The 18,063-nt window shown below is 44.3% G+C and overlaps 1 protein-coding gene across 2 annotated transcripts in view; it reads right to left on the reverse strand.

Annotated features, from left to right (window-relative positions):
• Positions 1–18,063, reverse strand: part of LOC126162400 (extracellular sulfatase SULF-1 homolog) — a 782,309-nt gene that overhangs the window by 275,768 nt on the left and 488,478 nt on the right. For both annotated transcript variants that reach the window (XM_049918893.1, XM_049918892.1), the window contains exon 5: positions 11,505–11,656. In XM_049918893.1, coding sequence (XP_049774850.1) covers positions 11,505–11,656 — 152 coding nt within the window. The remainder of the gene's footprint in view (positions 1–11,504; positions 11,657–18,063) is intronic.

The raw sequence follows: 18,063 nt of genomic DNA on the forward strand, positions 1-18,063 counted from the left end.
GCCAAGCAACTTTTATAGAATGCTGCAATACACTTCAAAGTGACACAGACAGCTGGACACTATTTTCCAACAAAGTCATGAAATTTCTGTGAACAATGGTCGGAACGTACTACAAATCGTCCTCGACGAGAGAAATCCGCTCCTCGTTCATGCAGTTATTCGAGAACCGCTCTGTGAACACTCTCATCCTTTCCCATCAGATGTTCTTCCTCGATTGCCTGGACATTCTGCCCTGTCGTCGACATCAATGGTCTTCCTTCCTAGTCAGCATCACCCACATCTTTGGCCATTTCACTACGACAGCCATAATTTCGCAGTGAATCTGTGTACAATTTAAAAGTTTCTCCCACAAGAGTCGTACTGTCTGGCGTTCTTTAACTCTGAGTACGTTTCCAGTTTCCGCGCTTCTTCACTAGCACACGGTGATGCACGTGTTATACGTACCGCGGCAGAACTGTCTCTGCAGGGAAAACCGGAACATGTTTCCTTTTCTGGCAATATGTCACTCGTGTTGCTCTGCAGTGTGAACGTGGGACGGCATGAGTAACGTGCTTACTTAAATCATTATGTATTACAGTTATAACCATAAGCTAATTCTGATCACTATCTTCAGTGACGTTAAGGCAAATATTGAAAGTATGGAACAGTTGTATAGCAGTGACACGTGGATTATAACGCCTTAAAAAAAAATCCGAGGGTGCGCCTTGAACAATAGAAATATAAATGGTTGGAAACATCCTGGCAGATTAAAATTGTGTGCCGGACCGAGACTCGAACTCGGGACCTTTGCCTTTCGCGGGCAAGTGCTCTACTATCTGAGCTACCCAAGCACGACTCACGACCCGTCTTTACACCTTCAGTTCTGCCAGTACCTCGTCTCCTAACTTCCAAACTTCGCAGAAGCTCTTCTGCGAACCTTGCAGAACTAGCACTCCTGGAAGAAAGGATATATAGGAGATATATCAGCGCACAGTCCGCTGCAGAGTGAAAATCTCATTCTGGAAACATCCCCCAGGCTGTGGCTAAGCCATGTCTCCGCAATGTCATTTCTTTCAGGAGTGCTAGTTCTGCAAGGTTCGCAGGAGAGCTTCTAGAAAGTTTGGAAGGAAGGAGGCGAGGTACTGGCGGAAGTAAAGCTGTGAGGACGGGGCGTGAGTCGTGCTTGGGTAGCTCAGTTGGTAGAGCACTTGCCCGCGAAAGGCAAAGGTCCCGAGTTCGAGTCTCGGTCCGGCACACATTTTTAATCTGCCAGGAAGTTTCATATCAGCGCACGTTCCGCTGCAGAGTGAAAATCTCATTCTGATAAATGGTTGGGATTAGAGAGAGAGAGAGAGAGAGAGAGAGAGAGAGGAAGGAAAGCAAACAAATGGATCAGAAAAGACACTGCGGTGAAAGCCTGCAATGCAAGTGCAGTGGAGGAGTGCAGGACCAGCCAAAGCGCATGGTTGTAGCAGGACCATGATGAACCGGTGCTAGATTCCGAGAGGTTCGAGAGACTGCGACGACAACTTCATGGAAGGAGTCTGGACGAAATAAGAGAACATACGGTGTCAGCATGCATGCATATCGCTTATGTTCATAGTGTGCCGAAAACGCTACGGTGTGTCCTTTTTACAACAGTACATCTACATCCATACTCCGCAAGCCACCTGACAGTGTGTGGCGGAGGGTACCCTGAGTACCTCTAAGCGTTCTCCCTTCTATTCCAGTCTCTTATTGTTCGTACGAGTCATGTGGTTTCTGTTTATAATGACAACTACGAAAATCATTGTCACTGTTTACTTTCTTTTAACTTTAACTGCCAGCTATTGGTGCTGCAACTGGAAGTCTTCTATCTGAAGTACTGTAGCGGAATAATCCGCACCACTACTCCATTGCCGGCCGCGGTGGCCAAGCGGTTCTAGGCGCTTCACTCCGGAACCGCGCGACTGCTACGGTCGCAGGTTCGAATCCTGCCTCGGGCATGGATGTGTATGATGTCCTTAGGATAGTTAGGTTTAAGTAGTTCTAAGTTCTAGGGGACTGATGACCTCAGATATTAAGTCCCATAGTGCTCAGAGCCATTTGAACCATTTATGAACTACCCCATTTGGTTTTGTTTCTGTCGTGAAAGTGATAATTAAAACTTAATTCTCGTTATCAAAACATTTAATGCCAACGCTGCCAGGCCAAATTTTAATAGACTAAAGCACATATACGCCTAACGGTGATCGCTTTTCAAATCCTATTGCAGAAATTCCTACGATCATCCACGCCGCTTCTGTGTCTTCGTGGTGAAAGCTTGCTGAATGAGATGCCACTGTAATCCGCGGCCCGGAGAAGGACTCTGCCTGAATGCCATGAGCGCGTGTCAGCGGTCTCCGCTAAGTGAGACGTCGGCGGCGGAAGACGACACGTCCGAACAAAGACGCACGCCAGCGAGCTCACAGCAGTGACGTCAGTGGCCAGTCAGCAGCTGCCGCCGCTACCACGGTCCAGCGACGGCGGACCTGGCGCTCTTGCTGTCGTATTGCATTCACATTAGCGAGAAGCACGTTAGCCGGAAAACGCCGGAAACAAAAACTGGGCATAATAATGCTACCAGCCACTGAAAATACACAGATAATGATACATCGCTGAACTCGGAGCTGTAAATTGTAGTGTTTCATACGTTATCTGCAATGTGTGGCGTGTCTTCTAAGGAAAAAAAAAATACTCGTCGACTACATCTGTTACTTTTCCAAAATCTAAATCGTTTCTTCGTGCTGGTCATCGCCTCACGATTTAGGAAACCACAGACTGTGATGATGCGCTTATTATTAATTTATTTCGATGCTGTCAGACCCACACCGAAATAAATTAATAATAAGCGCATCATGATTTGTAAACATATCCAGTCGTGGTTGAATAGACGTTGTAACGCATTAGGAATGCATTGAACATTAGAAGAGTATTTGGTTTAACCCCGAGGCAGACACACTGGACTCGCATTCGGGAGGACGACGGTTCAATCCCGCGTCCGGCCATCCTGATTTAGGTTTTCCGTGATTTCCCTAAATCGCTCCAGGCAGATGCCGGGATGGTTCCTATGAAAGGGTACGGCCGACTTCCTTCCCCGTCCTTCCCTAATCCGATGAGACCGATGACCACGCTGTCTGGTCTCCTCCCTCACAACAACCCAACCCCTGAGGCAGACATTTCTAAGAGAGCGTGCTGAAAAGTAATGGCCTCCGAATTTTGTAATCTGTTATCAATATCAGTTGAGGTATTACATGTCATGCATGTTGCAACCCTCTAGGCTCCGAATTGCAGCGTGAAACGTGGCGATGTCTAACGCAACTACGTCGAATTTCTAACCGCAGCATATCTATAGAAGAATGAAAGCCGTTTACGGCGATGATTGTATCGACATCAGTAATGTGAGACATTGGCTTGTTCGTGGTCGCAGTGAAGGGAACGGTGGTGTTACCCTCTACCTGTGTGGCAGTGGTTGGAGGAGACGACCGCGTGTGACAACCGACTACACTCACCGCCAGCGGGTTCATGAACTTATCGGAGAAGATCGTCGGATAACACACGAGTGCTACGATATCTGGAACGATTTTAATCTATTTCCAGAACATAAATAACACCTCCGAAGACTTTATTTTGCTAGCGATGAAGCGCTGCAAGCGAAGGTGACGTTGTGGCTCCATTAATAGTGACGGTATCAACAAAATAGTCTGACGTTTGGACAAATTTTGAGAAATAAATACAAAGGCGTGAAGAACAGAGGTGTAGAATGTTAATAAAGTCTGTTATACGTAAAAAGCTTTAAGAGCTTTCACATAAAAATTCTGAGGCATAATTATTCAACATACCCTCGTATCAATCATGAGACAGAAACTGAGAATTAGTAAAAAATATTGATGTCTTTAATTTAGAGGAATTAGAGGCAGTAATAGGAAACCATAAGAATAAAATAGTCACCAGGACTAGAGGTCATAATTATAGAACTCGTAAAGATTGGAGGATTCGGCCTCTGTGGCCAAGCGGTTCTAGGCGCTTCAGTCTGGAACCGGGCTGCTGCTACCGTCGCAGGTTCGAATCCTGCCTCGGGTATGGAAGTGTGTGATGTCCTTAAGTTAGTTAGGTTTAGGTAGTTCTAAGTCTAGCGGCCTGATGAACTCAGATGATAAGTCCCATAGTGCGTAGAGCCATTTGAACCATTTTGCTGCCTTACAAAGGGGATCCCATGGTTAACCGTAACTATCAGTTCTACGTTTAAGAAAAGGTAAAGAAGTAGACCCACAAACTACGGAGGTATAAGTATATTACATTCGACGTGTCTGCTGTATATTAAATAACCGATTGAGGCCAACAGCAGAATCACTGCCGGCCGGTGTGGCCGTGCGGTTCTAGGCGCTTCAGTCTGGAACCGCGTGACCGCTACAGTCGCAGGTTCAAATCCTGCCTCGGGCATGGATGTGTGTGATGTCCTTAGGTTAGTTAGGTTTAAGTAGTTCTAAGTTCTAGGGGACTGATGACCTCAGAAGTTGAGTCCCATAGTACTCAGAGCCATTTGAACCATTTTTGACCAGAATCACTCTTGCAAGAAAAGCAGAATGGTTTTCGAAAATGGAGAGCTTTATTGACAGAAAAAGATGCAACACCCTCAAGGACAAGGCTATTTTATTGACAAGAGATGTAATAAATAGTTCACCATTGTAGGAGTACCCGATAACAAAGTCAGACCAAACGAAAAACACGTCACAGCAAAGAGTGCCCAAATAGGGCATCTATCGACAGTGTAGCCACCTCTGGCGGCAACACAGGCGTGTATTTTCACATGAAAACGATCATACAGGCGTCGAACGGCATCCTGCGATAGACTGTCCGAAAAATATTGCAGCCTCTGGAGAACGAGTAAGTTTCCACTTGATAATGTCGCATACGTGTTCAATACGCGAAAAGTCTGGTGATTTACATGTACATCAACATGATTACTCTGCAATTCACTTTTAAGTGCTTGGCAGAGGGTTCATCGAACCACAATCATACTATCTCTCTACCATTCCTCTACCGAACAGCGCGCGGGAAAAACGAACACCTAAACCTTTCTGTTCGAGCTCTCATTTCTCTTATTTTATTTTGACGATCATTCCTACCTATGTAGGCTGGGCTCAACAAAATATTTTCGCGTTCGGAAGAGAAAGTTGGTGACTGAAATTTCGTAAATAGATCTCGCCGCGACGTAAAACGTCTTTGCTTTAATGACTTCCATCCCAACTCGCGTATCATATCTGCCACACTCTCTCCCCTATTACGTGATAATACAAAACGAGCTGCCATTTTTTGCACCCTTTCGATGTCCTCCGTCAATCCCACCTGGTAAGGATTCCACACCGCGCAGCAATATTCTAACAGAGGACGAACGAGTGTAGTGTAAGCTGTCTCATTATTGGACTTGTTGCATCTTCTAAGTGTCCTGCCAATGAAACGCAACCTTTGGCTCGCCTTCCCCACAATATTATCTATGTGGTCTTTCCAACTGAAGTTGTTCGTAATTTTAACACCCAGGTACTTAGTTGAATTGACAGCCTTGAGAATTGTACTATTTATCGAGTTATCGAATTCCAACGGATTTCTTTTGGAACTCATGTGGATCACCTCACACGTTTCGTTATTTAGCGTCAACTGCCAACTGCCACACCATACAGCGATCTTTTCTAAATCGCTTTGCAGCTGATACTGGTCTTCGGATGACCTTAATAGACGGTAAATTACTGCATCATCTGCGAACAACCTAAGAGAACTGCTCAGATTGTCACCCAGGTCATTTATATAGATCAGGAACAGCAGAGGTCCCAGGACGCTTCCCTGGGGAACACCTGATATCACTTCAGTTTTACTCCATGATTTGCCGTCTATTACTACGAACTGCGACCTTCCTGACAGGAAATCACGAATCCAGTCGCACAACTGAGACGATACCCCATAGTCCCGCAGCTTGATCAGAAGTCGGTAGTGAGGAACGGTGTCAAAAGCTTTCCGGAAATCTAGAAATACGGAATCAACCTGAGATCCCCTGTCGATCTTGCTGATCAGGGCAGTAACAGTACACCACGAAGAGCACGTTGCGTCGCTGCAGACGTGCACTGTGCTGCTGAGAAACACATCACCTTCCCGTTGATGAAGTGGCGGTAGCATGAGGATAACAAGCTGTGAAATGTAACGGACACCGATTAATTTACCCCGTAGAAATAACGAGTGCGATCGGGAGTGATTGACCCGCACCATGAAGCATGGGGTGGGGACCTGTGTGTGGTGGCCGAATGGACTGCGGATGAGGCTGCTCACCAGGTCTATGCAGTACGTCGATCAGTTGCGTACAGACAGAACCTACCCTCATCACTGAAGGCAACAGTGCGCCACTCCGCTCTCCAGTCGACACCTTCACGGTAACACAGCAGCCGTGCTCGGTGGAGTCTTGGTGTCAGTGATAGCATGGCCACTTTCACACGTTTTCTTAGTCCCGCTGCCGGCAGATGGTTGCCAGTGCTCTTTTGTGACGCAGCACGTGTAACATGTGCCTGGATTTCTTCCCTGGATTACGTTTGGTCGGCCACAGCTGCTCGCTCAATGCCTGGACATCTTGACTTGGGTCTGTACGACGCGGACGTCTAGGGGTGCGAGAATGTTCCGTAGCCCATTGCTAACCGCGGCGACACACCACCGAGCCACTGTGCCGGACACGTGCAGCTCTCTGTCGATACGTCCATACGGTTTCCCACAGGCGCAAAACGCAGCACCAGCCAAACGACTCAGTTTGCTCAACAGGAGTACTTATTCGTCGGCGGGACATGGTTGTACCCAGGAATGAATGTTGCAAATACTGTTCACCTCTAAACTCGGAAGAGTTACTGCCTGCTGAGACAAAACAGAGGTGCATAGATGGAGATCCTCCTGAATACCATCTGATGGCCGGTGGCAGTGACTAATGAAAAATCAACATTAAGTCCTCTCAGTATGCACATATTACACCAGGGTGCCACTGAGTGCACTCCTTGAGGGTGTTGCATTTTTTCTATAAGTTTATTTACTATGAAACAGCTAACAAAGAGAAGAAGGGAAAACGATTAGAAGAATCAAATGAATGCTAATCTATTTCTCTGAGACATGTTGCTTTATTAAAAGAGGGGAAAGTACTTTGAAGCTGACTAGCTCTCTTCACACATTAGACTGGTTCAATACAGAACAAGTGTAGTAACAGACACTGCAGTTATGCGAAGAAGAAAAGTCAACTGTCGCTTTTCAAGTTCACCTCACGGTTACCCAACATGCCTTTGTAAAAGTTCATTTCCCTATTAGCTGATATTATAGCCACAATACTTACTGACACACGTTTCTGAACTTCGAAACGAGATTAAATTTGTGCTCTCCAAATAGCGTGCTATGTTTCAGGTTTTGGTCCCACATATTCCAGTAAACGTAACATAACTAAGGTTGTTTCGTAAAGTAAGTTCGTGATTTATTTCTTGTGGGTACATATTCGAGTGAGCATTGGTTTCTATACCGACTCTTCTGTATTCGTAAACCAGTTCAGAGGACTTACAGGATATTTTGACTCATCACTAACGACTGTTTCTCACGCCATTTTCAAGTTGTTTCTCGCTGATAATGAACTGACTGTTTCTGGGTCAGTCATTTATTCCTCAAATAGCAGGAGGGTTTTGTTACACTGTACCATTAGGGTGTTGAGTAGTGAGCAGTGGCAGTAACTGGAGAAGACTTCTCAGTTTTGTCATTTACAAAGTTAGACGGATGTTCTACGGGATGGCAGTGCGAAAAAGTGGGAGAGAAGTTTTGCTATTCGTGTTAGTTGGCATATGTGTAATTAGAGTGTGAAAGAAATAATGTTCGAAGACAAGAACATGTATACGCTACGTGCACAAGAAAATTATTATTCACTTAACATTACTTAGTGTCATCATTAGTAAACAACAGCATATCGCTCGAAAAATTAAGGAATCTGTTTAGACCAGTACAATAAGCCGCATTCGAAGTTTATGTATATATAGCAAATGCATAAATAATTTATCAGCGCAATAAATAAATAAATAAACTTTCAAGCAGAAAGATAGCTCACTTAGAACTTTGCACGCAGTTTGATCCGAACAAGAGAGATATTTTATAATCGTGAAGTACAGTACAAAATTACGTATAGTATGGGGGAACGAAAATGAATGTATTACACTCTACGCCTTTTTTTATCGTTCTTAACGGAAGACACTGAGGCGAATCCTGTTACTCTGTTTACTGTGGGTGACAACGATAGTTTGTCCTAACCAGAAGAGTTCAGTCGTCCAAGACAGCAACGTAGTCTTTTTTCTGAAACATTACAGTTTACCATCGGTAACATTTAATTTATTGCAGTTCTACGGAATAAAACTAAGTTTTAGATATTGAAAATGTCTCAGCACGCCATTTTTTACATGCCGAACGCCGTTTTCTTTGTAACAGCGTCAACAACGAGTGTTTCGCGACTGCTAACTCATGAACGTGAGAACAACTTGAACGAGAATGTGATGGTTTCCTTACAAGAATCATCGATTGGAAGAAACCTGTTTTCATGGACGCTAATCGGCTAACAAGAAATCCAATAAATTACACTTTTTGCCGCTCACGAGAAGCAGCAACTGTGGATGGTTCTTGAAAGAAATCATATTTCTAGTGTACCGCCGGTGTATCGCATTCAAATGTTCTGAGATATCATCTTCGGTTTTTAATGAAATCAAATTGGTGTCTAAAGGAAAGTAATTTTGTATCCTGAGAGAGCGAGAGCGAGAGAGAGAGAGAGAGAGAGAGAGAGAGAGAGAGAGAGAGACAGAGAGAGAGAGAGAGAGAGAGGGGGGGGGGGGAGGGAGAGAGAGGGAGGGAGAGGTAGGGGGGGTAGCCGGGCGAGGTTTATAGCGAACCAAGAACGTTTGCGACATCTGACTTCGTCTTTCATCAAAGCGTAGCAAACTTCGCTCCCTCTGATTTTTAGACGTGTAGGCTACTTGAAGCAGCACAGGTAGGAATAAAATTCCTGGTCTGTTGCAGACGGAGACTTCGAATGCGCGCAGGATACAGGATACTGCACTGGGCGTGAAGGATACATTGTAAATTGCTATGCTACGTTATCATAATGAACAATATTCAGATTACTGCGCAAGCCAAAAACATTTGTTCGTTTTTTGTATTTATAAACATAAAGGAACGATGAAATTTAATTTTTTCTGGCAACTACCATTTTATAGTTTTTATGAGATATTAACAGTATTACTTTAGCCACTTGTTAGTTCCATTGTCGGAATACATATTTCCATCTATTACTAATGCCGGAAATATATTTGTTTCGACGTTGGTGATCCGCGCTGCCGTGATTGGGAATTCTACTGGTGTTTTAAAGCCCCAACAAGTTGAGGCAATGACTATGAGAGGCACGTATTCGGCTGTACGCACGCGTTGCTTAATGAAATCTCCTGCCGTGTCGTTCTGTACGTACAGCCACTTGTTCCTGGTGGGAGAAGTCTCGCATTCCAAGGAAGCGTTAACGTACGGCAGAGACACGCAGCGCATGAGCCTTGCTACAGTCCCAGTGAACACCAATACGAATGTATGAGACGCCACCAAGGGGTACCTCGAAGCTATAACACATTTTCTGACTCTTGATGAAGAAGCATTACAACGGAGAGTCTTTTATTAAGGGACCAGTGAATAAAGGTAAACACTGTGTTATTACAAGCGACTGAATTCCGAAATATCAAACCTATCTTCTGAAATAGTCTTACTAGAAATGGTCACCCTAAAGTGTATCTCAACGAGCCAGCTAAATGTCGAACATCTAGTAGTGACGATAGACGAGTGCTGCTGAAATTCGTAAAAATTTTGCAGTTCACCCATAAACGAGATTGCTTAAGGAAATTTGTTCGTCCGACTAGTTTCTATATATGAAGGTAGTATCTGTTCCCTAAAGAACAGATACCATTGATGACCGTGCAGCTTCTCTAGAAATGAAGTGATAAATCGACACCCTAGCTGCAAACAGGCGTTGATATACATCATTGGGGACATGTTGAAAATGTGTGCTCCGACCGGCACCGGTTATCAATGGTATCTGTTCTTTCGAGTGTCCTCGTATCTGACAGTGTTCTAGCAGTAGTGTACACCATAAGATCCTGAGGAAGATGCCAGCAGAGGGGTCGAAACGTCGATCATTTTAGTAGAAATATAACTTCAGTGACAAGGAACTTGTTCGTCTCGTGATCCCAAAAGGCTCGACAGGACAGATAGAGCCGTTACACGTATATGACATTGGATGTTGGAAGAAGTTTGTGAGAAATTTTGATATCTAGTTCTACTGAATGATTATTATGTCACTGTCCAGTTGAAAAGAAATATAATCAAGCTACAGTCACTAGTACATCATCAGTTCTCTCTTCACCAACATTTTCCAGTGTACTCAAATATGGCTGATACAAATCGGGATATTTAGAAGATAACCCGCCACAGTTCGTGAATTCTACTGAATTTTGTTTTATGTTGTGCTGTCCGTCGTGTGTATTATGTGAAGAAATTTCGTTTATTTGTTGTACTGGATGTAAAAAAAGAACTATCTTTTAAGCATTTCTATACAGATTATCATTATTGTAATGATTTCGTATCATAGTAATTAGTTACTTATTATTTTAAACCAACAAAATACACTTATGTAAAAGGGTAAACTAAAAATAGAAATAAACGTAAAATAACAATTTAAAACATGAAACAAAAATAAGTAAAACAAATAATTAAAGTAATAATGTACTTTTAGATATTTTGTTTGGGTATGAACTCTGGAAAAACTCCAAACAACCAAGACCGCAAGTAAAGTATTTATTTGGATGACCGATTTCAGTAAGACTATGTTACTATCTCAGGATCTTCAGCTTCACATTGGATACAACCTCCACCATCTACGCTCTGCATCGTGTCGATGACAAATATATGTGTAAGGATCGTGGAATACATTGGATGTCGGCACGTCATAATTATAATAAGTGTGTGTACAAGACACAAGATCAATGCGCGGATTGCGAGTGTTTATGTTCATACCACAGCTGAATACAGAGTGTAGATAGTACATACTGCTGGACAGTGTACTCTTCCTAATTAAGTTTTTCTTTCAGCAGAAAGTTAACATGACGCTAGAGCTTTTCACAAATTGCACCATAAACAAAATTTTCATATATCGCCTCACGGGTGAAGAAAGAAATTGCTATTTTCTCGAACGATACGATGACCTTAGAAATTTAAAACTTCTGTAATGACGGTTGCAGCCTCGAACTTTGAGTGGATCCGTTGAAGAGTGCTCAGCTAGCTTTGCTGAGAACACACTGGCTGCAAGAGGCAGGCAGAGCATCAGGTTCGTACTCGCGGCCCAGCAGCCAGGTTCCACTTACCCCGACGGGCGTTGAGGCCCGTCGTCGAAGAAAAAGGAGGCAACGCAGCCGGCCACTCACCTTGTGGTAGTCGTCGCCGTGCTTGATGCGCTTGCCGTTGAGGTTGATGGAGTAGTTGTAGTAGCGCGAGTTCATGATGAGGCCCGCCCACTCGCGCCAGCCCGGCGGGATGTAGCTGCCGTTGTACTTGTTCAGGTACTTGCCGAAGTACCCTGAAACACGGCAGACAGACAGTCTGTGTCAGGAAACGACGCAGCTAGTTGCATGTTCGTCGTGTTACACGTTGTGGTGCTTGATTTATTTTACTAAAGTTATTTGTAGCAGGGCAGCCATAAAGCCTACCCCACGAATCAGTCGACAAGACATTCATAAATTCCTCGTTCGCCAATATTTCTTCCCCAGTACTATCGAGTCCACGTCTTTCTGGAGCCACGAACAGACTGCGGCAATAAAATCCCAGCCTGCATTTCGTCATATGTATACCCCAGCTGTAATGTGTTGCGTGAAACATTGCCAAACTTGTAGCTCATTCACTGCACTAGAAGATACACTAAAGACAGAAAAAACACACGACTAACGAATTGTCCGAAACGGACGGAGATCGGTAGATGTGGTGTACATGTACAGAAAAACAAATGATTATAATTTCAGACAAAAATTGAATGATTTATTCAAAAGAAAAATCTTCACAAATTGATCACGTCAGTAACGAGCTAGACCACTTAAAGTCCTTTTGCAAGCAGTTATTCGATTTGGCGTTGGTCGATAAAGCTGTTGGATGTCGTTCTGAGGCCGGTAGTTGTGGTCGAGCGGTTCTAGGCGCTTCAGTCCGGAACCGCTCTGCTGCTATGGTCGCAGGTTCGAATCCTGCCTCCGGCATGGATGTGTGTGCTGTCCTTAGGTTAGTTAGGTTTAGGTAGTCCTAAGTTCTAGGGGACTGATGACCTCAGATGTTAAGTCCCATAGTGCTCACAAGGGAACCTCCCCACCGCACTCCCCTCAGATTTAGTTATAAGTTGGCACAGTGGATAGGCCTTGAAAAACAGATCAATCGAGAAAACAGGAAGAAGTCGTGTGGAATTATGAAAAAAATAACCAAAATATACAAACTGAGTAGTCCATGCGCAAGATAGGCAACATCAAGGATAGCGTAAGCTCAGGAGTGCCGTCCGTGGTCCCGTGGTTAGCGCGAGCAGCTGCGGATCGGGAGGTCCTTGGTTCAAGTCTTCCCTCGAGTGAAAAGCTTACTTGCTTTATTTTCGCAAAGTTATGATCTGTCCGTTCGTTCATTGTAGTCGCGAGCTATATTTGCTGGATTCATATTGCCCACTGAATACATCTCACGCATTTAATGCACTCTCGTCCAAAGTAGCGAACAGTCAACTGCCAGCCAGGGAGCCTCGTTAGCGGGAATACTCTCTCTTCCGTGCGCTGTAGTCGACTGAAGTCGTGTGTTTCAATGTTTGTGTAGGTGTAGGGTCCCCATACTACGGACGGACGGACAGATAATAATTATCTGAAAGTAAAAAATTAAACTTTTGACTCGAGGGAAGACTTGAACCAAGCCCCTCTCGGGCTGGAGCTGCTCACGCTAGATGGCCGAAGTGGCCGAGCGGTGCTAGGCGCTACAGTCTGGAACCGCGCGACCGCTACGGTCGCAGGTTCGAATCCTGCCTCGGGCATGGATGTGTGTGATGTCCTTAGGTTAGTTAGGTTTAAGTAGTTCTAAGTTCTAGGGGACTGATGACCACAGATGTTAAGTCCCATAGTGCTCAGAGCCATTTGAACCATTTTTTTTGCTCACGCTAACCACGGGACCACGGCGCTACTGAGCTTACACAGTCCTTTATGTTGCTTATCTTGCGCATGGACTACTAAGTTTGTATATTTTGCTAATTTTTTTCATAGTTCCCCACAACTTCTTTCTGTTCTCTCGATTGATCTGTGTTCAGTTTTTCAAGGCCTATCCACTGTGCCAACTTATAACAAAATCTGAGGGGGGGGGGGTGATGGGGAGGTTTCCTTGTCAGAGCCATTTGAACCATTTGAAGCCATTTTGTCGTTCTGATGGACATCTTCGCTGGTTATCAGCGCTCAGTTCGAAGCAGGACTCATCACTGAAGACAATGATGTTCCAGACGTGTCTGGAGACGCCCTGGACAGCGGTGGGGTACCGACCTGACTGTCGCCCGTCAAATGGCCCGACAACCACGAGTGACATTCTGGCGTTCCATTTCTCGACATTCTGGCGTCCCATTTCTTTTCATAGCTGGACCGCGTAGGTCATCATCCGCGCTAGCCTTACAGCACAGCGGTACGTCAGCGACATTCTACACCTCGTTTTGTTTCTCTTCACTGCACTTCACGGCAAGCCATCCTGGGCTTACATTTTAGCAAGTAACATCCGCCCCCACATGGCCAGAGTTTCTATTGCTTTTCTTCACGCTTGCAAGGTCGCCGGATCTTTCCCTAGTTCGGAGCATATGGAGCATTATGGACAGGGCCTTCCAACCGGATCGGAATTTTGATGAACTAATGCGCCAGTTGGACAGAATTTGGCACGATATCCCTCAGGACAGCCAACAGCTCCGTCAATCAATTCCAAGACTAATAACGGCTTCCATAAGGGCCAGAGGTAGACCGAAGCGTTATTGACTTGCTCAATTTGTGAAGCTTTTTCTCTTGAATGAATCATCGAATTTTTCTGTGATTGTGATCATTTGTTTCTCCGTGCATGTACATCAAGTTCGAGTAATTCGTTAGTGGTGCGCCGTTTTTTTCCTTCTTTTTTTTTGTCTTAGAAAGCATATGACACGTGGGATCCGATGAAAAGTGGGTAAAGTTAATGCCTGTAATGAAATCTGACGAACTTTATGGATGGAAAAAAATCATGAACAAACTGAAGTTTGAAAGAACAGCAATGGCGTCCATCATTATTGCAATATGCTACAATAATGGTCAAGAAAATTGCTCTCGCAAAAGTAAAGAACTGGGGAGAATGAAGATTTAAAAGCGCTACACTCAAAAGAAGTTATAATTGTGATGTGTTTGCTTGCGTGCATGTGTGTGTTAGCCGGCCGTTGTGGCCGTGCGGTTCTAAGCGCTTCAGTTTGGAACCGCGTGACCGCTACGGTCGCAGGTTCGAAACCAGCCTCGGGGATGGATGTGTGTGATGTCCTTAGGTTAGTTAGGTTTAAGTAGTTCTGTTCTAAGGGACTGATGACCTCCGTTGTTAAGTCCCATAGTGCTCAGAGCCATTTGAACCATTTTGTGTGTGTTAACTGATATGCCAATGTATTATTCACCGGTAGATTTGCTGCTATGGTCAGTAAAACCAAACGGCAAGGGCCCCCCTTCTTGACACCGTTACAGCAGTTTGCACACGGACAATGCTACCTCCTGTATTCATCACTGGGGCATTCCTGTCTGCCCTTTTGACTGGCCCAGGAGCAGCGGCCATAGAACTGGCGGTTTCCCCTTTCTCGTCTTCAAAAATTGTGTCACATCCTAGATAGTGGAAATGGGACACCTATTCTGTTATTATATGATGATTATCCTATTATATGATGATTATCCTTGTTCTTATGCGATGATTTCTTAAAAACGACATTCTTTTTATAGTTAGTCGCTCGATGACCTTCTGACATTTAACAGACTACATTCAAAAACTCACTTTATACAGAGCGATTTTATTAAATGGGGACAAACCACAGAAAAAGATGCCTGCGAAGGTAATGAGCAAAGAAGGTAATATGGACATATGGCCGGAATTTTGCTCAGAGGGAGGGACATCCACTCTAAGATGCAGATAAAAGATCTAACAGCGTCGCAAATATCAGCACCAGGTAGGTGAGTAGCCAGCCAGCAGGGGGTAAGCCAGACGAAGCGTGGAACGTTGGTCACAACTGCCACTAATCGTATCACAATGTGTACTGGCCTTATTATTTACGGACTTGCCTCTGCTGCTGATTCATCGCACAGACCACCACGGTGCTGGGAGTTCTTCATCAGTCCTACTCACAGATGAGACTACCTTTACCAACGGCGCTATGGTCAGCCTTAACAACAGCCACTGTGGGCTATGGAGAATCCCCATGGTATGATTTAGCCTCAATGTTTGGTTGGGGCTTGCTGGCGACTGCACCGTGGGATTCGTCATCCTTCCACAACGCCCTACGGGCGAGGCATATCCGCACTTCCTGCGGGTGACCTTGCCTTCCCTTGCTGGAAGATGTGCCTTTGGTGGTACGAAGGGTAATGTGGATACCACTTGATGGTGCCCCAGCTCACTGACCTCTTGGGTGTGGAGCTAAAATACCGGTGCAGACCCAACATTCCCACTTGGCTGGCGTGTTCTTATGTGTGCTTACAATCATTAACCTACATTCACAAAAATCTTTTACCTCCTCCTTCAAGTGTGTGTAGCTCCCTTGGAGCGAATTTCCGGCCATCTGTCCATATGAACTCTTTTGCTCCTTATTTTTTCTAGAATAGTTTCCTGCAGTTCGTCCACATTTAGCTGAATCATTCTGTATGAAAAAGCCTTACATTCCAGCCAAATACTTTGAGTTATATCGGGCAATTGTTTGATGTCTTTGTTTGACTGAAAACCTAAATTAACAAGGCGTTTATTGCGAACTATGTGGTTCCGTATTAACCACTTTTCCTTCATGTAATCTGTTACCACCTCTAAACCTTTGATCTTTAATGACTTACCTACACTAGTTTGTCGGCCAGGAAACAGGTGGTTATAGGAATGGAGCGTCACTGCGTAATTTCGGCGCCCAATATGAGCCAGAAAAACATAATTTCTGTCCCTATAGCTTGAGGAGGCTTTTGTACCGCCTCAGTTTATACACAAGACTTCGAAACGATAATGATGTTACATGAAGGACTTTTCTTTGTATAGGCTACGGTACAAGTCTCAGCCTGTTCCCCTTCGTGGTCGCAGTAACTGACTCACAATAATTGGGTGGCGCTCGACGTAAAGCTGTATCCGAAGACGAAAAAATTTGATCATTGGAATCTCGCAGTAGAGTACAGAAGACATGATTCGACACAGTTCCTAATCAGGGCGCTTCTGCCCTCTGTTATTTTACAAGAACTATCTACGCGTCTATCACCACCTTGTCTTCCACCTCAACACTGTTTCAAATAGCCCTCTTCGCGAAAGTAATGCGCATACCAACAGCACTACAGCGTCAGTCTGTACACACTGCCTACAGTCTAACTTGGACTAACGATGATGCCAAGTTCCAGCTTGACGGCTTGACTGATTATGGGGATGAACGATCGAAATTAGAGGCAAAGAAATTAAATGGGTAAAAAATGGGCCACGTGCGCGAAGGAATCGCTCACAGGGGGTTTCATACAAACTTAATTGTGTGTATAGGTCATCCTTCCCGGAAATCGACAATATCGACAATTTCTGCCTATTATCGTCATTGATACTGGCAAGATATCGGTTCTGGCAATTCCGAGACTTAAATTATGAAGTCGGATAACAAGTGGCAAAGGAATATTTTTATGTCATACAAATACAAGTTAACAGTTTTCGGATTTTTACTTTTAGTTTTACAGTCAAACCTTGCTTCTTGCCACAATTCATCATTCTAGGCCAACGGGAAGTACTCTATTGGCTTTCATGAGTGGGTTTGCGAGTACTGAAATATGGGACATAAATAGTCGTATCATTTGATTGCATTGGCGTAGGAGCTCCAGTTTTTTACACCGCCAAGAGATCGTAGATCTTAGTAAGTGACATGAATTTCCATTTGATACATCAACCAGCTTCTGAGAAAATGTGTCTTTAATAGTCGGACAGATAGAGAGAGGTACGCTCAAAAAAGTCATCCTACAAGGGTTCCGTTGTTACCGACTGAGGTACTGAACCGCAAAAATACAAACTATAAAGCCCAAATGTGAAATTTCCAATTTCAAAACAAATACTTTATTGCAGTAGACAGGAAGGGTATAGCAGAGGGAACATTCTTCACTATATTGATACTATTTTTGGGCCACAGTCATATTGTAATGTTTGAATGATATTTCCACCAATTGACTGTACGAACATCTTTCTTTATATTATGGTTACGGCATTAAGCCATTGTCAAGTACCACAATGTTCGATATAAGTCTAATTATACGCAAAACCCCAAAATCGCGATAGCTAATTTAAAACAAAGAAGTCTGCACAGTCAAACAGCGGAAATGTCATCAAATTGCACTGTGTTCTTACGTGTTCGTGTCTCACCTGCCACGTGTGTGTGTGTGTGTGTGTGTGTGTGTGTGTGTGTGTGTGTGTGTGTGTGTGTGTGTGTGAATTGCGAGAGAGAGAGAGTCAGACCACTGCTGCAGTATAACACCGCCATGAAACAAGTCATTGCGTTAAGTAAATATTAATGAAGCACCATTAAAAATAATTAGCTTCCTTACATTCACCTTGAATGATTTAGGAGACGCGAGGAAAAGCTGTACCAGACACGCTTAGTTATCTTCAGACGCAGCTCGCTGTCTTCTGGTAACAGGGTCGAATCCGTATTCCGGATTACCTACTGTTACTGTAATAGACCGGCCTACCTGAGAGTGGATTTTTAGTGGCTTTCCACTCTCTTTTTGG

Source organism: Schistocerca cancellata, chromosome 2 (genome assembly GCF_023864275.1).
Source record: "Schistocerca cancellata isolate TAMUIC-IGC-003103 chromosome 2, iqSchCanc2.1, whole genome shotgun sequence".
Lineage (NCBI taxonomy): Eukaryota > Metazoa > Arthropoda > Insecta > Orthoptera > Acrididae > Schistocerca > Schistocerca cancellata.